This window comes from Phalaenopsis equestris, unplaced genomic scaffold, assembly GCF_001263595.1.
Source record: "Phalaenopsis equestris unplaced genomic scaffold, ASM126359v1 Scaffold000210, whole genome shotgun sequence".
NCBI classification, from domain to species: Eukaryota; Viridiplantae; Streptophyta; class Magnoliopsida; order Asparagales; family Orchidaceae; genus Phalaenopsis; species Phalaenopsis equestris.
The window spans coordinates 103,828-120,339 of record NW_018164652.1 but is presented as its reverse complement, the minus strand read 5'-3'; the positions used below and the strand labels follow the sequence as shown (position 1 = coordinate 120,339).

Sequence of the window (16,512 nt, the reverse complement as noted above, 5' to 3'; positions counted from 1 at the left end):
GGTGCGACGGTGTTTTGAAAACGCGTCTGACTTGTTTGTGTAAACTGCGTTTTGGCAGCTTATGCATTTTCAAAATACTAAAAAACAACGTTTTCACACCGCATCAGTCTAGGTACAATGACAGCTTTCTAGCAACGGTCTGACTTTTCCAAAAAAATAAAAATTTATAATAGTCACCGCACCTAACTTATCAGCAAATTATTTTTAATCAGCTTATCATCAAATTATTCAATAAGCTGCAGCTACGCCAGACAAACCCTTAATTTACAGCATGAAAATTGTAAGCCATTGTCAAATCCTTTTCTTTTAATAAATTGAGGATTGTTGTCCGGTTTTTATTTTATAACATAGGCCAATTTTTCACACGGTAAGAATTCTTAGGAAATTTTAAATAGATGCCGCAGAAATTTTAAGCATTTACATATGTAACACCTAAAGTTTAATGTTTATATTTCTAACACGAAGTGTTACATATTGACGAGAGTTTCAGTGATGTTTGTTTTACTTGCATAAATTCACTTTTTACTTGCATAGATTCACTTCTTGAGAATTGTGTGGTATTGTTTATTTGGATAGCACTGATTTTCACTTTTTTTTTTCCTATCATTTTATGAAATATATATCATTTATTGTTATTTTTATTGATTTTCAGGGAACAGTTAGATCGCAATTCCATTGTGCAGACGTATCGTTTGGTTCGCGCGTTTCGTCAGTTTATCCGAAACTGCGTTTGGGTTTTTACACTAAACGCAAGCTGCGGGTCGACCCTTGCGCCTTGCCCCGCGGGCCGCGTTTTAGGATAAGCAACTTATCCTGAAACGCACAAGTTGCCCCAAACGGACCCTAACTAGGTATCGTCAGATGCAGCACTTATTAGCAGCCAGGTTGGAAAATTAGATTTATTGGATTGCTTCTTTTCTTAGTGTATCATCTCTTGCAATCCCATTCGGCACCTACGGGATAGTTCATCGAATATATTTCGAGTATGTCACTTCAAATTAAGTTCTTGGCTTCTTCCAACCCCCTAGATAAAAGGAGATTTGATTTGAAAAATAATTTTGAAGTAAACTTTGAATGAGTACATAAAAATCACACGTAGAAAATGGCAGTTCTAACATATAATGTGAGGTTTAAACATTATTCTAACCTACACCAAACCTGCATTGATCTATAAATTTGAGCTCAAACAAGGTTTGAAGTTCATTTTGTTGAAGCGTAGATCAAACCTCTATTTCAAGGCTATGGTTTGCACAATAGCTTCAAAATAAATGTTTGAAACAATGGCTTACAATTTTCCATTGTAAAAACGTTTGAATTGGAATAGCTTCAAAATAAATTCATTCTGTAAAAATTCATGTTTCACAATAGCACAACAAGTCAGACGCGTAAATTTATTGTAAAAACGAATCTAAAAATTCATTCATGTAAAAACGTTTGAATTGCACAGAATGAATTTAAATTTAGTTTCTATTTCAAGACTATGGTTTGCACAATAGCTTCAAAATAAACGTTTGAAACAAGGTTCAAATAACGTTTGAATTGCACAGAATGAATTTAAATTTAGTTTAGATTTCTTTCATGAATTGGGGATTGATCATTCAATTCAAAAAATAAAAAAATAAAAAAAAACAACAACAACAAACCTTTATCCGACTAAGTGGGGTCGGCAACATGAATCTTTTTTTTTCCATTGCGTCCCATTGAGTGTCATATTTTCATTTAATTCTAATAAATTAAGTTCATTTTTTTATACAATATGCCCAAGTTTTTCTAAGTCTACCTTTGTCATTCTTAACATAAGTCGAATCTAAAACATCTACTCTCTTAATCGGATCATCAAATGGTCGACGTCTGATGTGACTAAACCATCTAAGACCGCTCTCTCTAGTTTTGTCCGCCACTGGAGCTACACCAACCCTACCACGAATATATTATTTAACATTTTCTCTAAGTGTAAAGCCACTCATCCACCCAAGCATTCTCATCTCGACAACACTTAACTTAGTTTTATGCTTCTCTTTTAAAGGCCAACCTTCAACGCCATAGAGCATTGCAGCTCTCACCACCATATAAAATTTTCCTTTCAGTTTATGCCACACAATAGGCCTGAAGCATTTCTCCACTTCAACCAAACTACTTGAATTCTACTAATAAGATTCTCATCTATATCACCATCACATTGAACAATAGACCCGAGATACATAAAGCGTTCACCATAAAGCGTTCACAAGCGTTCACACCTTTTAATAATTTGATCCCCCATTTGTCTGCACTGCAGCCTAACAAATCAAGTGTTCGATTGCTTTTTTGAGAAATGATAATTATAAGATATGCAAATCCCACAGGTGTTTAGATCCATAAGTTTCAATTATTTGAACATATACTAAATGAAAAATATGTTACCAACCTACGCTCATATCCACCAATCATTTGGATAGTTGAACTTTATCAATTAAACTTCACCTTCATCGTACAAGGAAATTCATATATATGAGATTAAATTGAGTATTTGTGTATACAGACAATGAAAAAAAAAATTGCAAATTAGGAAATCTCTCTTCCAAGCATCCAAAATATTAGTAGAACATGAAACGATCAGAAGAAAAAAATGAAAATACCGTTAACTTGTCTTGTCAGTATAGTAACTTTTGCTAAGTCATACACGCTCAGTTACATGTTACGAGAGCTGCGTCAAAATGAAGTATCTTATACTATGACAAGTGCCTACGGATACAAAGTAGAAGACCACGAAAATTTTCACAACATGCCCCAGCTTGGAGAGATTATACTTTAACAGTTCTAGTGAGAACTAAAACCATCAAAGATCCAGGAGATGAACAAGAACGAGCAAAACATGTAGACTGATAACAACTAATGGGCTTCTTGGGCCTGCACCACTTGAACTGACTAGATAATTGAATGTGTAGCAAGGAAGTAGCACTATGTTTGCTACGATAAGGATTGAAAAAAAATGATGAGACTAAACCTCCGAGCAAGAATAACATCAATAGCATAATACTCACAACAACAAGCCTTTATCCCACTAAGTGGGGTCGGCTGCATCAATCCTTTTTCTGCACTCCGTCCTCCTATGGTATCATATGTCGTTTCTTTTTGTGACTTGAGGTTCATTTAGAATGTGTGGATTTCTTTTTGCGACTTGTGGCTTTGCTCTATTGTGAAATCGATATTCTACTATTATGAGGATGGGATTTCGGATTTTGGTATTCTCAACCACCTTTTTTTGTTGTTTGTGCTCTTTGCTCTACTCAATTTTTGGTTCAATGTGTTTTATGATTTTCTTTTTCGGTTTGTGGCCCGTCGAATGGATGGACTTGACATTTGTGGGCTTCGGAATGAATGGACTATGATTTTTTGGTCTCTGGAATGAATAGACATAGCATATGCTTATCTCTATTGATTTTGGAGGTTGGAAAGCACTTTCAAGTTTGTGGCCTTTGTGTATGCTCCATTTCTCAATTTGTTTAGTTTGGGTGGGTTGCCCTCTTTCTCGGATAGAAAATACATTATGTAATATTAAAACTGAATATCCGTTTTCATGTTTGAGATGTGCAATAAGGATTGATTTTGTTATAAATAATGCAATAGTACGGGGTCAAAAATGTCTTTTTATCATAAACAACTGCAACACACATACACAAAACAAACAGATATACAACTTTCTCGCAGCAGCTTCCGTGTTGTATCTTCTTAACACAACCGCTGCACATCAATTTTTTAACAAGTTGCAGCTTCCCCAATAAACCCTAAGATGAAAATTTAACCTTTTCGAAGTTAGAAGTTAATCTTTAAAGTAGCATTGATGTCATATACAATTGGGAGTTATATGGGAATAATGGTGCATTTCAATATTTTCTTAACACTCAAAACTTAATTCACAATATATATATATATATATATAGTCATCTTTATATATAGTCATCAAAGATTATGCTACAATTATTTATTTAAAATTATTTACTAAATTATCACATTTTTACTAAATAGAAGTTGTCTACCTCATTTGTTGAGTAAGCAAGATTTTAACTTGCCTTCTTTAGCTTTAAAGTGACAAACATGACAATTTAGTGCGCAAGTGTTGGTGTCTGGACAAATCCAAGTTAGCTTGTAACTCATAAATAACATTAGGACATTCATATCCTCATGTGACTAGTATATTACATATTGACAATATAATATGGTTAATTGAGATTCCCTTGTTCACACCCCTTTTTTTTTCTAGCCAAAACGGCCTTCTTGAACATTTGTCTCTTTTTAGGTCGCACTCGCTTATAAAAGCAAAGAAAGAAAGATAAGATCGAAAGCGAACAACAACTAGGAAGAAAACAAAAAGAGTAGAAACGAAAAATTTATATAAGAAAATCCTCATGATATAAACATAAAAAAAGTAGTCTTATAATTGTGAATTCAATGAATGCCACTAAAAACATATCCAACTACTCCTATTAAAGCATCTTCAATCATAGTTAGAAAAACAACTTAAATATTAACTAGAATAAAAATGAAAATTTAAGAAATCATCAATGTGATAACAACTGATAAAAATTGTTAGGAAATTATAATAATCAAAGAAATAAATTTGTCAACCGAGACTCACTAAACCACCTTATTTCACTTCCAATTCATAATATAAAGAAAAACATTACATTATGATGAAACAAGCATTATGATATACCTCTAAAAATAGATAATAACATATTGATGATTTTATTATATTTAGTTAAATTGAAAACTAAATTTTCTATGAAGATTATTAAATTTCTATATTAATGAAATACAATCATAGCTCATTATTTTCTTGTGTGATAACCATGAAAAAGTATCTTTATAGTGCATATTCATAAATGTATGATCAATATTTTACATGAGGAGACATGCAATTTTAAAATATCAAATACAAAACACCCAAAGGGAAATACACATCTATATTCTTAATTTGAAGACCATAAATTATCCCTAGATTATTTTTTTTTATTCTAGTTTTGCAACTTATAAAATAGCGCTTCAAAAGATCCGCATATATGAGTGATCGCTTACTCATGATATCTTTATGCTTTAATTCACAAAGATCATTATCTCGCTTTATATCTGACATGACCACATTTGGCTTTCTATTAGGAATAATTTTAATGAGTTTCTCCTTGATTATACATCCAATAAGCCATGAACAAGCTTGTTGGTGATCTTAGATCTAACATCCTAAGTGCAAGTTTAATTTGATTCATTTCAACTAATATGGGCTAAACTTGATTTTGACTTTTATCTCATAAGTTCTATGAGCATTTTCTTAAAGCGTAATAGACACATCATACATAGTTAAATATAATATCCCATTTAACTTTTTTTTGCTAAGTTAGTGATTGGGCTTTCAAATTAATAAAAATTAAATTTGAGCATAAGACCATTATATTAGCCATCATTAAATTAGAGATACTTTCTAGAATTGACTCATATACATTGGAGTTAATATTGATTTATTACTTTTAGGTATAAGTTATATGGATATTAAAAATACCTTACCCATTTATTAGTTTCATGCAAATTCTAAGTTGGGATTATAAAATGAATACTTTAATATTAAAGCATCATAGAGCCACCATCATTTATAGCATATATCTCTATAACATTTACTTTTATATGTAACATGTTTGTATTATCATCTATAGTAGTAAAATATAACAAATTGGTCGACGTTGTAATATTCTCATGTATATAACAATTTGTAATTATTATTTTTTTGGAAAACAATTGATCACATATGTGAGAAAAAATGTTCAATTAATATAGATTTATCATTTAAGAAAAAAAAATAATCAAATAATAATTTATTATTAGCTCGATTAAATGACTTAAAATTAGGAACAATTCATTGTCAAAGTAGTAATGCAACACATCCAATTTGAAACTAATTGATTCTTATCAATCTTTGTTTCAAGAAATACTTCTGTACATGATCAATCATTCGCTATTATCTTTTTATAACTTTATATTGCACAAGAATGCAATAGTTGATTAGTCTTTAAAAAGCTATTATAGACATATAAACTCATGGTTATTATAAGATGTGTTTTATGCCTTGAATTGTGTTTGGAGCTTGTTCAAATAAATATTTAAATCTTATTTGAATCATGATTGAAAAGAAAATTGAATCTCTTTTTAATCATGCTTTGTCTTGGCTCAAATAAATTTGAATAAAATTCTAACAAGTTTCTAATATACTTTTTTTTATGTTATATCTAACTTTGTGTCAAGAGTTTCACCAATAAGTCATAATTTATGACACGGTAAAAATATTAAATTTTTTTAGGCATATGCACATTAAAATCATAAAAAGTGCCTTATCCCATTAGATCACATATACGCGTGTAATGTTTGCACCCGAGCATGCGGGAGAAGGGGGGAGAGGGAGAGCGAGAGAGCTTCATTAATGCTTAAAAGTTGATAATATGAAAGTGCAAAATATCTTTCTAAATCAAGAATAACATACTTGTTATGTATATATATTTTTTTAAAAAAAATAAGAAATATTAACTTATTATTGGATATATATCGAGCACGCGGGAGAAGGGGGAAGGGGGAAGGGGGAGAGGGAGAGGGAGAAGGAGGGAGGGGGAGAGGGAGGGAGCTTCATTAAAGCTTAAAAGTTGATAATATGAAAGTGCAAACATCTTTCTAAATCAAAAATAACATACTTGTTATGTATATATATATATATATTAAAAATAAGAAATATTAACTTATTATTGGATATATATAGTCTAATTTTTCAAATTTTAATGGTGAAACTATGTGCCGGCATGCGCGCGCGCACACACACACATATATCAATCACATCGTATTGATTCTTGCATTGTAATATTAAAATATCAAAGGCCAACATGATGTGACTTTTAGGAAGGAAATATATGAATAGCTACAGTAGCAAAAAATATTAAATCAATATTACACACGTAGAGTAACGTACGTAGTCATTGAAATCACGTCACAACACCCATCCCGACATAGAAAAAAGCGGCGCAATAACACCAGGGAATATTCTCCCCCGTATTATTCATGTGTTATTGTGTCCTGAGAATATTTTTGGTGTTATAATAACACAATAACACATCAATAACACATGAATAACACACAATAACACATGAATAACACGCAATAATACATGAATAATATGCAATAACACATGAATAACACATGGGGGAATATTCATAACACAGGGGGGAATATTGTTTTTTTTTCCTGTCGCGCGAGGTGTCGTGGCGTGATTTCATTGACTACGCATGTTACTTCTACGTGCGTGTTGTACTGATGTAATATTTTTTCCTACAGTAGAGCCATGCTAGAATATATTCCACGTGGAGGTCTCCAATTTGGCTAGTCTCTTGGCCTGTCGTCTGCTGTGGCAACAATACCTCAGTAATAATATGTGCTGCCTGATAAACTCGGAGGCCGGCATCGTCCTCGCCATCAAGCGTCGTAAAGTCTAACGAAGCCGGCGTCACGCCTCGGCCGGAGAGAATTACCTATGGATCACTCTGTCATCCAGCCCTTTGAATCCCTCCTGCGTCACATCTTCAATCGGGACGCCAATGGATGGAGCTTCATTGATCCAATTATCTGATCATTCCATCAAGAAACCATTCACCTTGACTTCGAAATGATGCGATATTAGTTGCGTTTCATGACTGTGTTCTCTACAAATGTCTCAAACTGTTTATTTTATTCTGCTAGTGCTGCATCTATAACCGCATTTCCAATTGTTTTTTTATTATTGTATAATGACGAGCTTATTGTCACGGACAAAAAGTCCCACGTCGACTAGGTGTAGGGCTGAAAAACAGTATTTAAGTCCTGGGCTGCCCACTACCCTTAAGAGCTCTTTTGAAATGTAAGGCGACATTATGCTATTAACATTCGGTCCGTTCGGATAAATCAATTTTAAAATTGGTCAAATCGATTATAACTGAAATCCATAATCCACAAAACCAACTCAATATAAATTTAGATAAAACTGAACCGATCTAACCGAAATTTAATTTGGTTTAAACGGGTTCGATTATGAAAAAACCTAAATTTCATAGTTTATTGAAATTTGGCTTACAACAAACATTAAGGATTACATTTCTTGTTCGCATAATATCGATTTGATTTCATGAATACTATGTTTATTTCAATCAAATATTACACGTAATAATATTTTAATTTTTTAAAGTTTATTCAACATGAAATTAAAATATAATAAAAATTTAAAAAAATTTCAGTTTTTCGGTTTGTTCGGCTAAATGAAAATTAAAACTGAATAAAAAACAAAAACCAAATATTGAAGTTTTAAAAATTGAAAACTGAATTCCAACTTTGGAATCAAATCGAACCAACTAAACTTGATTCTGCAGTTAAATCAACAATCCCCGCCATATGTCATCTTGATTCTGCAGTTAAATCATAGAAGCATGTTACAATAGTTATATGATCAAAGCTAAGATTCGCCCTAGCCTTCACCCTTACCAATTACTGCAACTTTGCACTTCAAAAATTCATTGACTAAATATATCATGAGAAAAAACCAATGATAATTGAGACATGAGCGTTATGTTACAACAGATTCTTAGCCAGTTACATGATCATAACAAAGAACATGAAACATTATGAACAAATAAATCTACTATTACTGTATGAAAGTAGCAACTAGTATAACAATTATCAAACTCCAATAATATTGGATGATGCTTGCTCCACTTCATCAACCCACTTAAAAATAGTTGCAGCCATCTTCTATTTTATTCCTGGGACTTCTGTAGAACATTCTTCCCCATCTCTCACCTTTGTAAGCAGTGTTTACTTTACATTGTAGGTCACAACGATAGTAAATATGTTCTTGATTGCTTGTTAATCCCATCAACCAAATCAAACTCATATTTTTTAATCTCCGTTGACACATGAGAACTTCACTGTGACACATAAACAGTTCAGCACATTAGCAGATGGACACAACTCAAAGCAATAGAGATAACAAAGTCAATTTTTTAAGTTTCAATGAGAGGTCATCGATGAACTTGCTTGAAAGCTAGGAGAGCTACAGGAGGATCTCCATTAGCTTTGCCTGGACTCAATATGTAAATACATTAGAAATGAGTGGTATGTATATAAGTAAATCAACCATTTAGAAAAATGATATTTTTCAGAAATTCCAATTTAAGTATTTCAGTATATATTTTGGTCGAAAAATGTAATAACTATAACTAGAGATGAACATGCTAACTAAACCTGGGATGAATTTCAACAGGACAAGTAGACAACACTCTTTTTATCAACTCTGTAGACGGAGGTAGCAGTGAGGGGACTTTGGAGGCACAGGAGCCGTCAAATGTGCATCTTTTTATTCAAAAAAGGAAAAATCAGCAAATGTTCTGCCTGAGCTATAGTCTAAAATAAAAAACGAGTGATAGTGTTAGAACATTTCATGTATTTATTGCTCCAACATCCAGACATCAAACCACAACAGTTTCATTTCATGTACTTGTTGCCCATCATGCTCGGCGTCGACCTCATGCTTGACTTGTCGCTCGGTGTCAACTTCACGCTTGACCTCCTGCTGTCGGAGGAGCAACCACACAGTTACAAGTAGTAGCTCATGTATTGCCAAGAAAATGAGTCTCACCAGGTGGTATATTGGACGATGAAATGGATTTTGGGTGGTATTTCAATAATACTCAAGTTTTAGGTGTTAGAGAGTTAAATATGGTACGTATGTAAATCCTCCAAAATCTAGTGTCAGATCCTGACCGTAGATCACGGCAATCTACTGTCATAATGTATTTCGGTGGAGCCCACTTTAAATTATTTTTTTTTTCAAAAAAAAAATTTGATTGCATCCTGACCGTAGATCACCAGTCAGGATAGTCAGGATCTGACACTGCATGCGGTGTATTTTTTCATGACGAAAAAAAACTTAGTCAGGATCTGACACCGCATGCGGTGTATTTTTTCATGACGAAAAAAAACTTTATGATGATTTTTTAACAATAAAATTTACTTAATGTAACATAGCCATAAAAATTATTTTCAAAATAAAATAATATTTATTATAATTATAACAACTACTAGAATTACAATCGTTTTTATAAAAAATAATAAGAATAATAAAAAAAAAAAACTGCAGCAGCTCTAATGGGGGCTGTGCACGTGGATAGACGGAACAAATCCAAGTGGAATAAGCAGAGGTAGCAGGGAGGGAACGATTCAAGGCAACCCCGAGCGTTGTGGGAGCTAAGCCGAGAACCCGCCGCAGAGGAATGGGTAGAAGGCTACAGCGCAGACATGAAGATAGACTCGCCAGGAGGAGGATTCCCGATTCTTCACAAAACGATCAACCATTCTTGCGGCCGAAATGTGCGGATGAATGCACACGTCATAAGCCGCAAGAGCGGGTCTGCGGGAGTGAGAGTTAAAATGGGGAGCTTACTGAGCTTATTATAAATGGCCTCCGCGGGAAGAGATCTCCATATCCACACTGAGAGCACTTGTCTAAATCCTTCGCTGCAATGGAGATGGAGAAGCATTTAGCCGACAGGGCTAACGCTTTGGAGCTGAATAAGGGGAAGAAGACGAAGCTTTTGTTGATCGAAGATGGGGAGGTAGATGAGCGCATCTGTTATAAAAGACCCGAGAAGGATGACAATGCTGAGGAGGAAACTGAGCGGTGGGGTGACATGGAAGAATTATTTGATAGGGATCGGACACCGCACGTAGTCGGGTCCCGATGTATTTCGGTGGGCTCCACCTAAATTTTTTTTATAAAAAAACGGAAATAATCCTAACTGTAGATCACCATGATCTACGGTCAGGATCGGACACTGCATGCAGAGATGCATGCGGTGTTCGTATGTAACAGAGATGCATGCGGTGTCCGTATGAAATAATTTCTCGGTGAAATGTGAGACAAAATAAAAGTTGGTGGTGAACTTCGATGATCCTATGGAGGAGCTGGAGCTGGGTGATCCTACGGAGGAGGTGGATGATCCTATGGAGGAGGTGGATGATCCTATGGAGCTGGATGTTCAATCACGGCGTCCCAATTGCCACTCATTCCTACTTTCGAAGTTTCTATAAATCTATAAATTTCTGTACAAACAATATATTAATGAAACATTTTTATAAAATCCCAACCCATTTTTTTTATTTTTATTAAATTCACAATTATTTAATCTTGACACGTATAACTGCACTAATTTCATGATTAAAAAAATGACATAGGTGCTTGATTTGTAAATATCGACGTTCCTTGTGCTAAGTATGTAATTATCCCAATTTTAAAATACATTTATTTATATATACTTTTAAAATAATTAATAAGTATGCTTTTAATATTAATAATAAAGAAAAAAAATTAAACTGTTGCGCCATCAAGTTATTTTTATCTAACATGCATCTTGATGTAAGTTTAAGCAATAAACATTATAAATTCAAATTTATGATCATTTGGGCCCTGATTTCAACATAACTGGCCGTCTCGACGAGATGAAGCTAATGATATTAAAATTGGTTCAATTCGAGTTTAATCATACCAATATCAATGCAATAAAACACATTTGTGTGCTTTGGATTGTCAATTAAAATATCAAATGAACTCCAATATCGACTGATTTATAATCAAATCAATTGTACTAACGAGAGGAGTCTAACGAGTCTAGATTGCTAAGTTATGAGTTCATTGAGACATTCAATATTAAAAAGTCATATAGTCCGCCACTCCCTCAAATAAGGCCCCAAAATAGACTCTCTCTCTTCATAGGAGGAGAAGAGAAATTTCAAACCCCGTTACCGAGAAAAGAATTTTCAATAACTATCAGCCTCTGTAACCACCGACCACAATCGGCTATCACCACCTGTTGTCGCTGACCAACACTTTTAAACAACGTATTTTAATATAATTGTAATGTCTTACACCCGTATTGAAGACATGAAGATAACTACCGACCTCCATAGCTCTCAATAGCCTTTGACAGTTGTAGAACACAATCGGCCGTCACCTACTACTAATTGCCAGTAACCTCTGGTCCTGCTTGCAAACATCGTATCCAAATATGATTGTAACATCTAAAAACTTGTATGAAAGACATTAGAATAATTGCAAGCCTATGTAGACGTCAATCACCTTTGACCACCGCCTATTTGCCTTCTTCGCCTATCACCTCCTATCGCTGCTGCCGACCATCAGTTATTGACAACCCTTGTGTACAAACATCATATTCCAAATATGGTTGTAGCATCCAACACAGAATATTGAAGTTCGGTGATAACTACTAGTTGTCGTAGCCACTGATCACGATTAAATTCCTCCCACCGTTAGGCATCGACACTACCCGCTTTTGAATACAACAATCACTGCTTATGGCTATCATAATCATAATATGACATTTTCCATAACACTGATATTTTTCCTCACATTGTATACTGACAAGTGGTGTCTCTGGTGTACAACTATAACCTAGTTCGCAATGTCTTAGCAAAAGGGTTCAAACAACCAACTAAGACTTTTAAGGACAACTACCGCTATTGTAACTTACAACAACGACCTCTATAATTAACCGACTCTCTTGCAGGTAGCAACTATAGTCATTGTAGCTAACTACTATTATTAAAGCTTCCAAATTAGGAATTTGTGGCCAATTGACATTCTTGCAAGCACCAACGATGCTCTTTATGACTGGCTGCTAGTGTTACAACTTCCAATTGCAACCTATCTGAAATGCCTTTCATTGGGACAAGGAGTATGAATAGACGCCAAGGAATGTGTCGTCGACTTCTTCAAGCAATTGAATTTGTATGCTTTCTGTTTGTTTGTTTTCTTCTTTAAATAGTTAGGTCCCATATTCCTAATGATATATTTAGTAAATCTATTGATAAAAGTTATACTTACCATGTAGAACTTTATGAATTTGTGTGGTTTGGGCTAATGTAACTTTTTTTTGGATTTTATTTGTTTATTATTATTTTTTGTGACAAACCAACCTGGTGACTGTTACCATCCTTGGTGGCTGTTACCACACTTCGCAGCCTCAATTTCAACGAGCGCAATGGATACCTCAAGGGCATGGTTACCGACGTCATCCACGTTTCCAGCCGCAGAGCTCCGCTCGCTCACGTAACCTTTCGCCACCCGTTCCGCTACAAGCACCAGAAGGAGCTCTTCGTCACCGCAGAAGGCATGTACACCGGCCAGTTCGTGTACTGCAGCCGTAAGGCTTCTCTCATGGTTGGAAACGTTTTACCCCTCCGCTCGATCCCGAAGGGTGCCGTTGTATGCAACGTTGAGCACCATGTTGAGGATCATGGTATGCTCGTGAGGGCTTCGGGAGATTACGCTATCGTTATCAGCCATAACTCTGATAACAAGACCTCTAAATCAAGCTCCTATCTGACACTAAGAAGATAGTTCTCAGTGGATGTTGAGCCATGATCGGCCAGGTCGCCGGTGGTGGCAGAACGAAGAAGCCTCTCCTCAAAGCCAACAATGCTTACCATAAGTACAAGGTGAAGCGTAACTGTTTGCCGAAGGTCCGCAGTGTTGTCATGAACCCTGTGGAGCATTCCCATGGAGAAGGAAACCACTAGCATATCAGCCACACATCAACCGTTCGCTGCAATGCCCCGCCCGGGCAAAAGGTTGGTCTCATCATTGCCAGGAGAACCGGTTGCCTCCGGGGATAAGCTGTCGTCACTACAACCAAGGACAAAAAGGGTTCCTAGTTTCTCAAGATTCTCCTTCTCCGAGGTCTTTCTGAAAATCGGAGGATCTTACTTCACTTATGTACACGGCTCCCAAGAAACCATGATAGCAAAGATGCTTTGGAGTTTGGTCAGACATCATCACAAACCATCCAAAAAAAAAAACTTCCTGTGTTGTATCATCCTATGCCGGCACAAGCGATGGGGCTCCAGCTGTGGCGACACCAGCGATGTCGCCACCCGCCTCATCATCATCTCGCCAGAGATATCGCCGTTGTTGATCGAACAATGTCGGCAAAATCCATCGTAGCCCTTCCTCACACAGTATTTTTTTTCTTCCCTGTCAAAGCGTCAAAGCTCGTGCATTATGCCGGCAAAATCACCCTTCCTTCTGCAATATTTTTTTCTTCTCTGCTATAGCGTCAGGGCTCCTGCAGTATTTTTCTTCCATGTCAAAGCGTTAGGAGGAGCTGCGTTTGCAACCGGTCATTTCTCTTGTAGTATTTTTTTTCTTTCCTGGCCCAAGCGTCAGGGGGAGCTCTATTTTCAGCCGCTCTTTCTTCAGTTGCTTTCTCTGTTAGCAGAATTTACTAGGTGTGATTTACATGTTTTTTTTTTGACAACTGCAGTCAACTAAAAGTCAGTTTTCCCGTAGGTTGTCTCTTTCCCTGCAAAACTCAAAATTCAGTCAAGCCTGAATCCAACAAATTCAGTCAAGCATGAATCTGTCTTCTACGCCAAAACATATGGTAGACAAAACTCAAAATTCAGTTAAACCTGAATCCAACAAATTCAGCCAAGCCTGAATCCCTCTTCTAAGCCGAAAAATATGACAGACAAATCTCAAAATTCAGCCAAACCTGAATCCAACAAATTTAGTCAAGTTTGAATCTCTCTTCAATGTCGAAACATATGACAGACAAAACTCAAAATTCAGCCAAGCTTGAATCTAACAAATTCGATTATCCAAACCATCAATTTTTCTTCACTACCCAACAAGTTAGGAATTATTAACATACATTCGAAACTTGAGGGGGGAGTGCTAAGAATTATAATAAGAAATAATTTATTCCTATAAAAAGTTACAAGAAAAAAATTATTTTCTTAATATAAGAAAATATTTCATTTCCTATTTTATATTTATTTTCTTAGATTAAAAATTATTCATTTTCTTATTTTATGTTATTTTCTATATCTAATAATAATTAATATTAATTAATTATTAAAAATATCAGCTAATATATTTTTTCTTTGAAATCATTTTTTTTTATTATTTTTTCTATTATAAGATTCTTGTAAGTATTATTTATATCTCATTCATATCAAAGAAGTATTTTATTCTGAATTTTAACGTATCAAAATTCATGATAAAACATAAACCCATATTTTCCATCTTTACCAAATTCTAGATCAATACATAATTTATAAACATCAATATTTCATATGATCCTAAATATTTAATATATGAGTGAAAATTTTTAAAAAAATAAACAAAATAAAAGATAATCCTTAATTTGTAAATAAAAAATCCTCAACAAATATCGCATTAATTGCCAACATACAAATATGAATTCATCTGCAGTCAGTCAGCGGAGCCCCAGACTTTTTAAAAAATTAAAATAAATGCTTCTTCAAATCGCGCCGCCCATCTCTCCCTTCTCTCATCGCCACCGTTTATTCTCTCTCTCATTTAAAGCTCCCCAGCAGCTCATTAAATTCTCCCATCCCACTCGCCATTAAGCAGCCATCTTCACCGGTGGCCACCCGATACTCCCGGTCCCCCCACGCCCTACCAACCGGTTAACGCCGGTTAAACCTCTCCGGCGAAATCAGCGCCTCCGGATCCCCGCACCTCATCCGGCTCGACGAAAATCCCAGCGCTCTCCCCATCCCCATCGCCGACGGACTCGTCATCGATCTGCTCCTCCTCCCGCCTATCGCCGCCGTTGAAGAACCCACCGCCCCACCGCCGCCTCCGGATAGCGGCACGAATCCCCATCGCCGAACAAACGGCGATCTCCGATTATAATACGGTCTCGCCGAACCACCCCCGCTTCCGAACGGCGACGCCCACCGCTTGCTCCAAAAACCTCGATGCTGATGATGGTTGCCCTGGTGCTGCTGATGCCGGAGTCCCCAGGCCGGCGATACGGTCGCCGCCGCGGTAATCTCCATCACCATCCGTTCCGCGCCAACGCTCCGCTCGAATCCGAAGGAGTAGGATCTCTTTAGGGGAAAGCCCCTCCCCCTTTCTTCCGAAATCGGCGAGGCTGGATCTATTGCTGCCGGATGTTCGAGGACGATGTCGTCGAAGCTAGGGCGGATGCGAGCCGCTCGCATGGGGATGAATGGAGATTCGGATCGGAAGGAGATGGCGGCACGGCAGAGAGGGCAGGTGGGGTGGGATCGGAGCCAGACGTCTATGCATTCGATATGGAAGGCGTGACTGCAGATCGGTAGGGTGCGGAGCCATTCGCCGTCTTCGAACTCGAAGAGACAGACTGCGCAGTCCCGATTTGTTGAGGCCGGTTGCTTTGCTTTTGATTTGGAGAAAATGGAGAGCGGTAGAGTCTTGATCGCCGCGTCGTCGAGGCCGTAGGGGGAGAGCACGTGATCGGAGTAGGAGTCGGACGAAAAGGGAAACGGGGCGGCGTAAGCAGGAGGGGGAGGGGAGAATTGGGATTCAATGGCTGCGGAGCGGAGGAGGTGGCGGCACCTCCGCCACCATCTCCACCGGCGGCGGGGCCAGCGGCGCTGCCTGGCGGA

At 36.5% G+C, this 16,512-nt stretch overlaps 1 protein-coding gene and 1 pseudogene across 1 annotated transcript in view; one reads left to right on the top strand and one right to left on the bottom strand.

Moving 5' to 3' along the window:
- The first annotated feature begins 10,992 nt into the window (after positions 1-10,992).
- On the top strand, positions 10,993-13,728 carry LOC110023094 (annotated as a pseudogene).
- A 1,542-nt stretch (positions 13,729-15,270) lies between these two features.
- Positions 15,271-16,512, bottom strand: part of LOC110023093 (RING-H2 finger protein ATL65) — a gene marked incomplete in the record, with an annotated part of 1,761 nt that continues 519 nt past the window's right edge. The window contains 1 exon segment of the mRNA XM_020722321.1: positions 15,271-16,472. Coding sequence (XP_020577980.1) covers positions 15,547-16,472 — 926 coding nt within the window.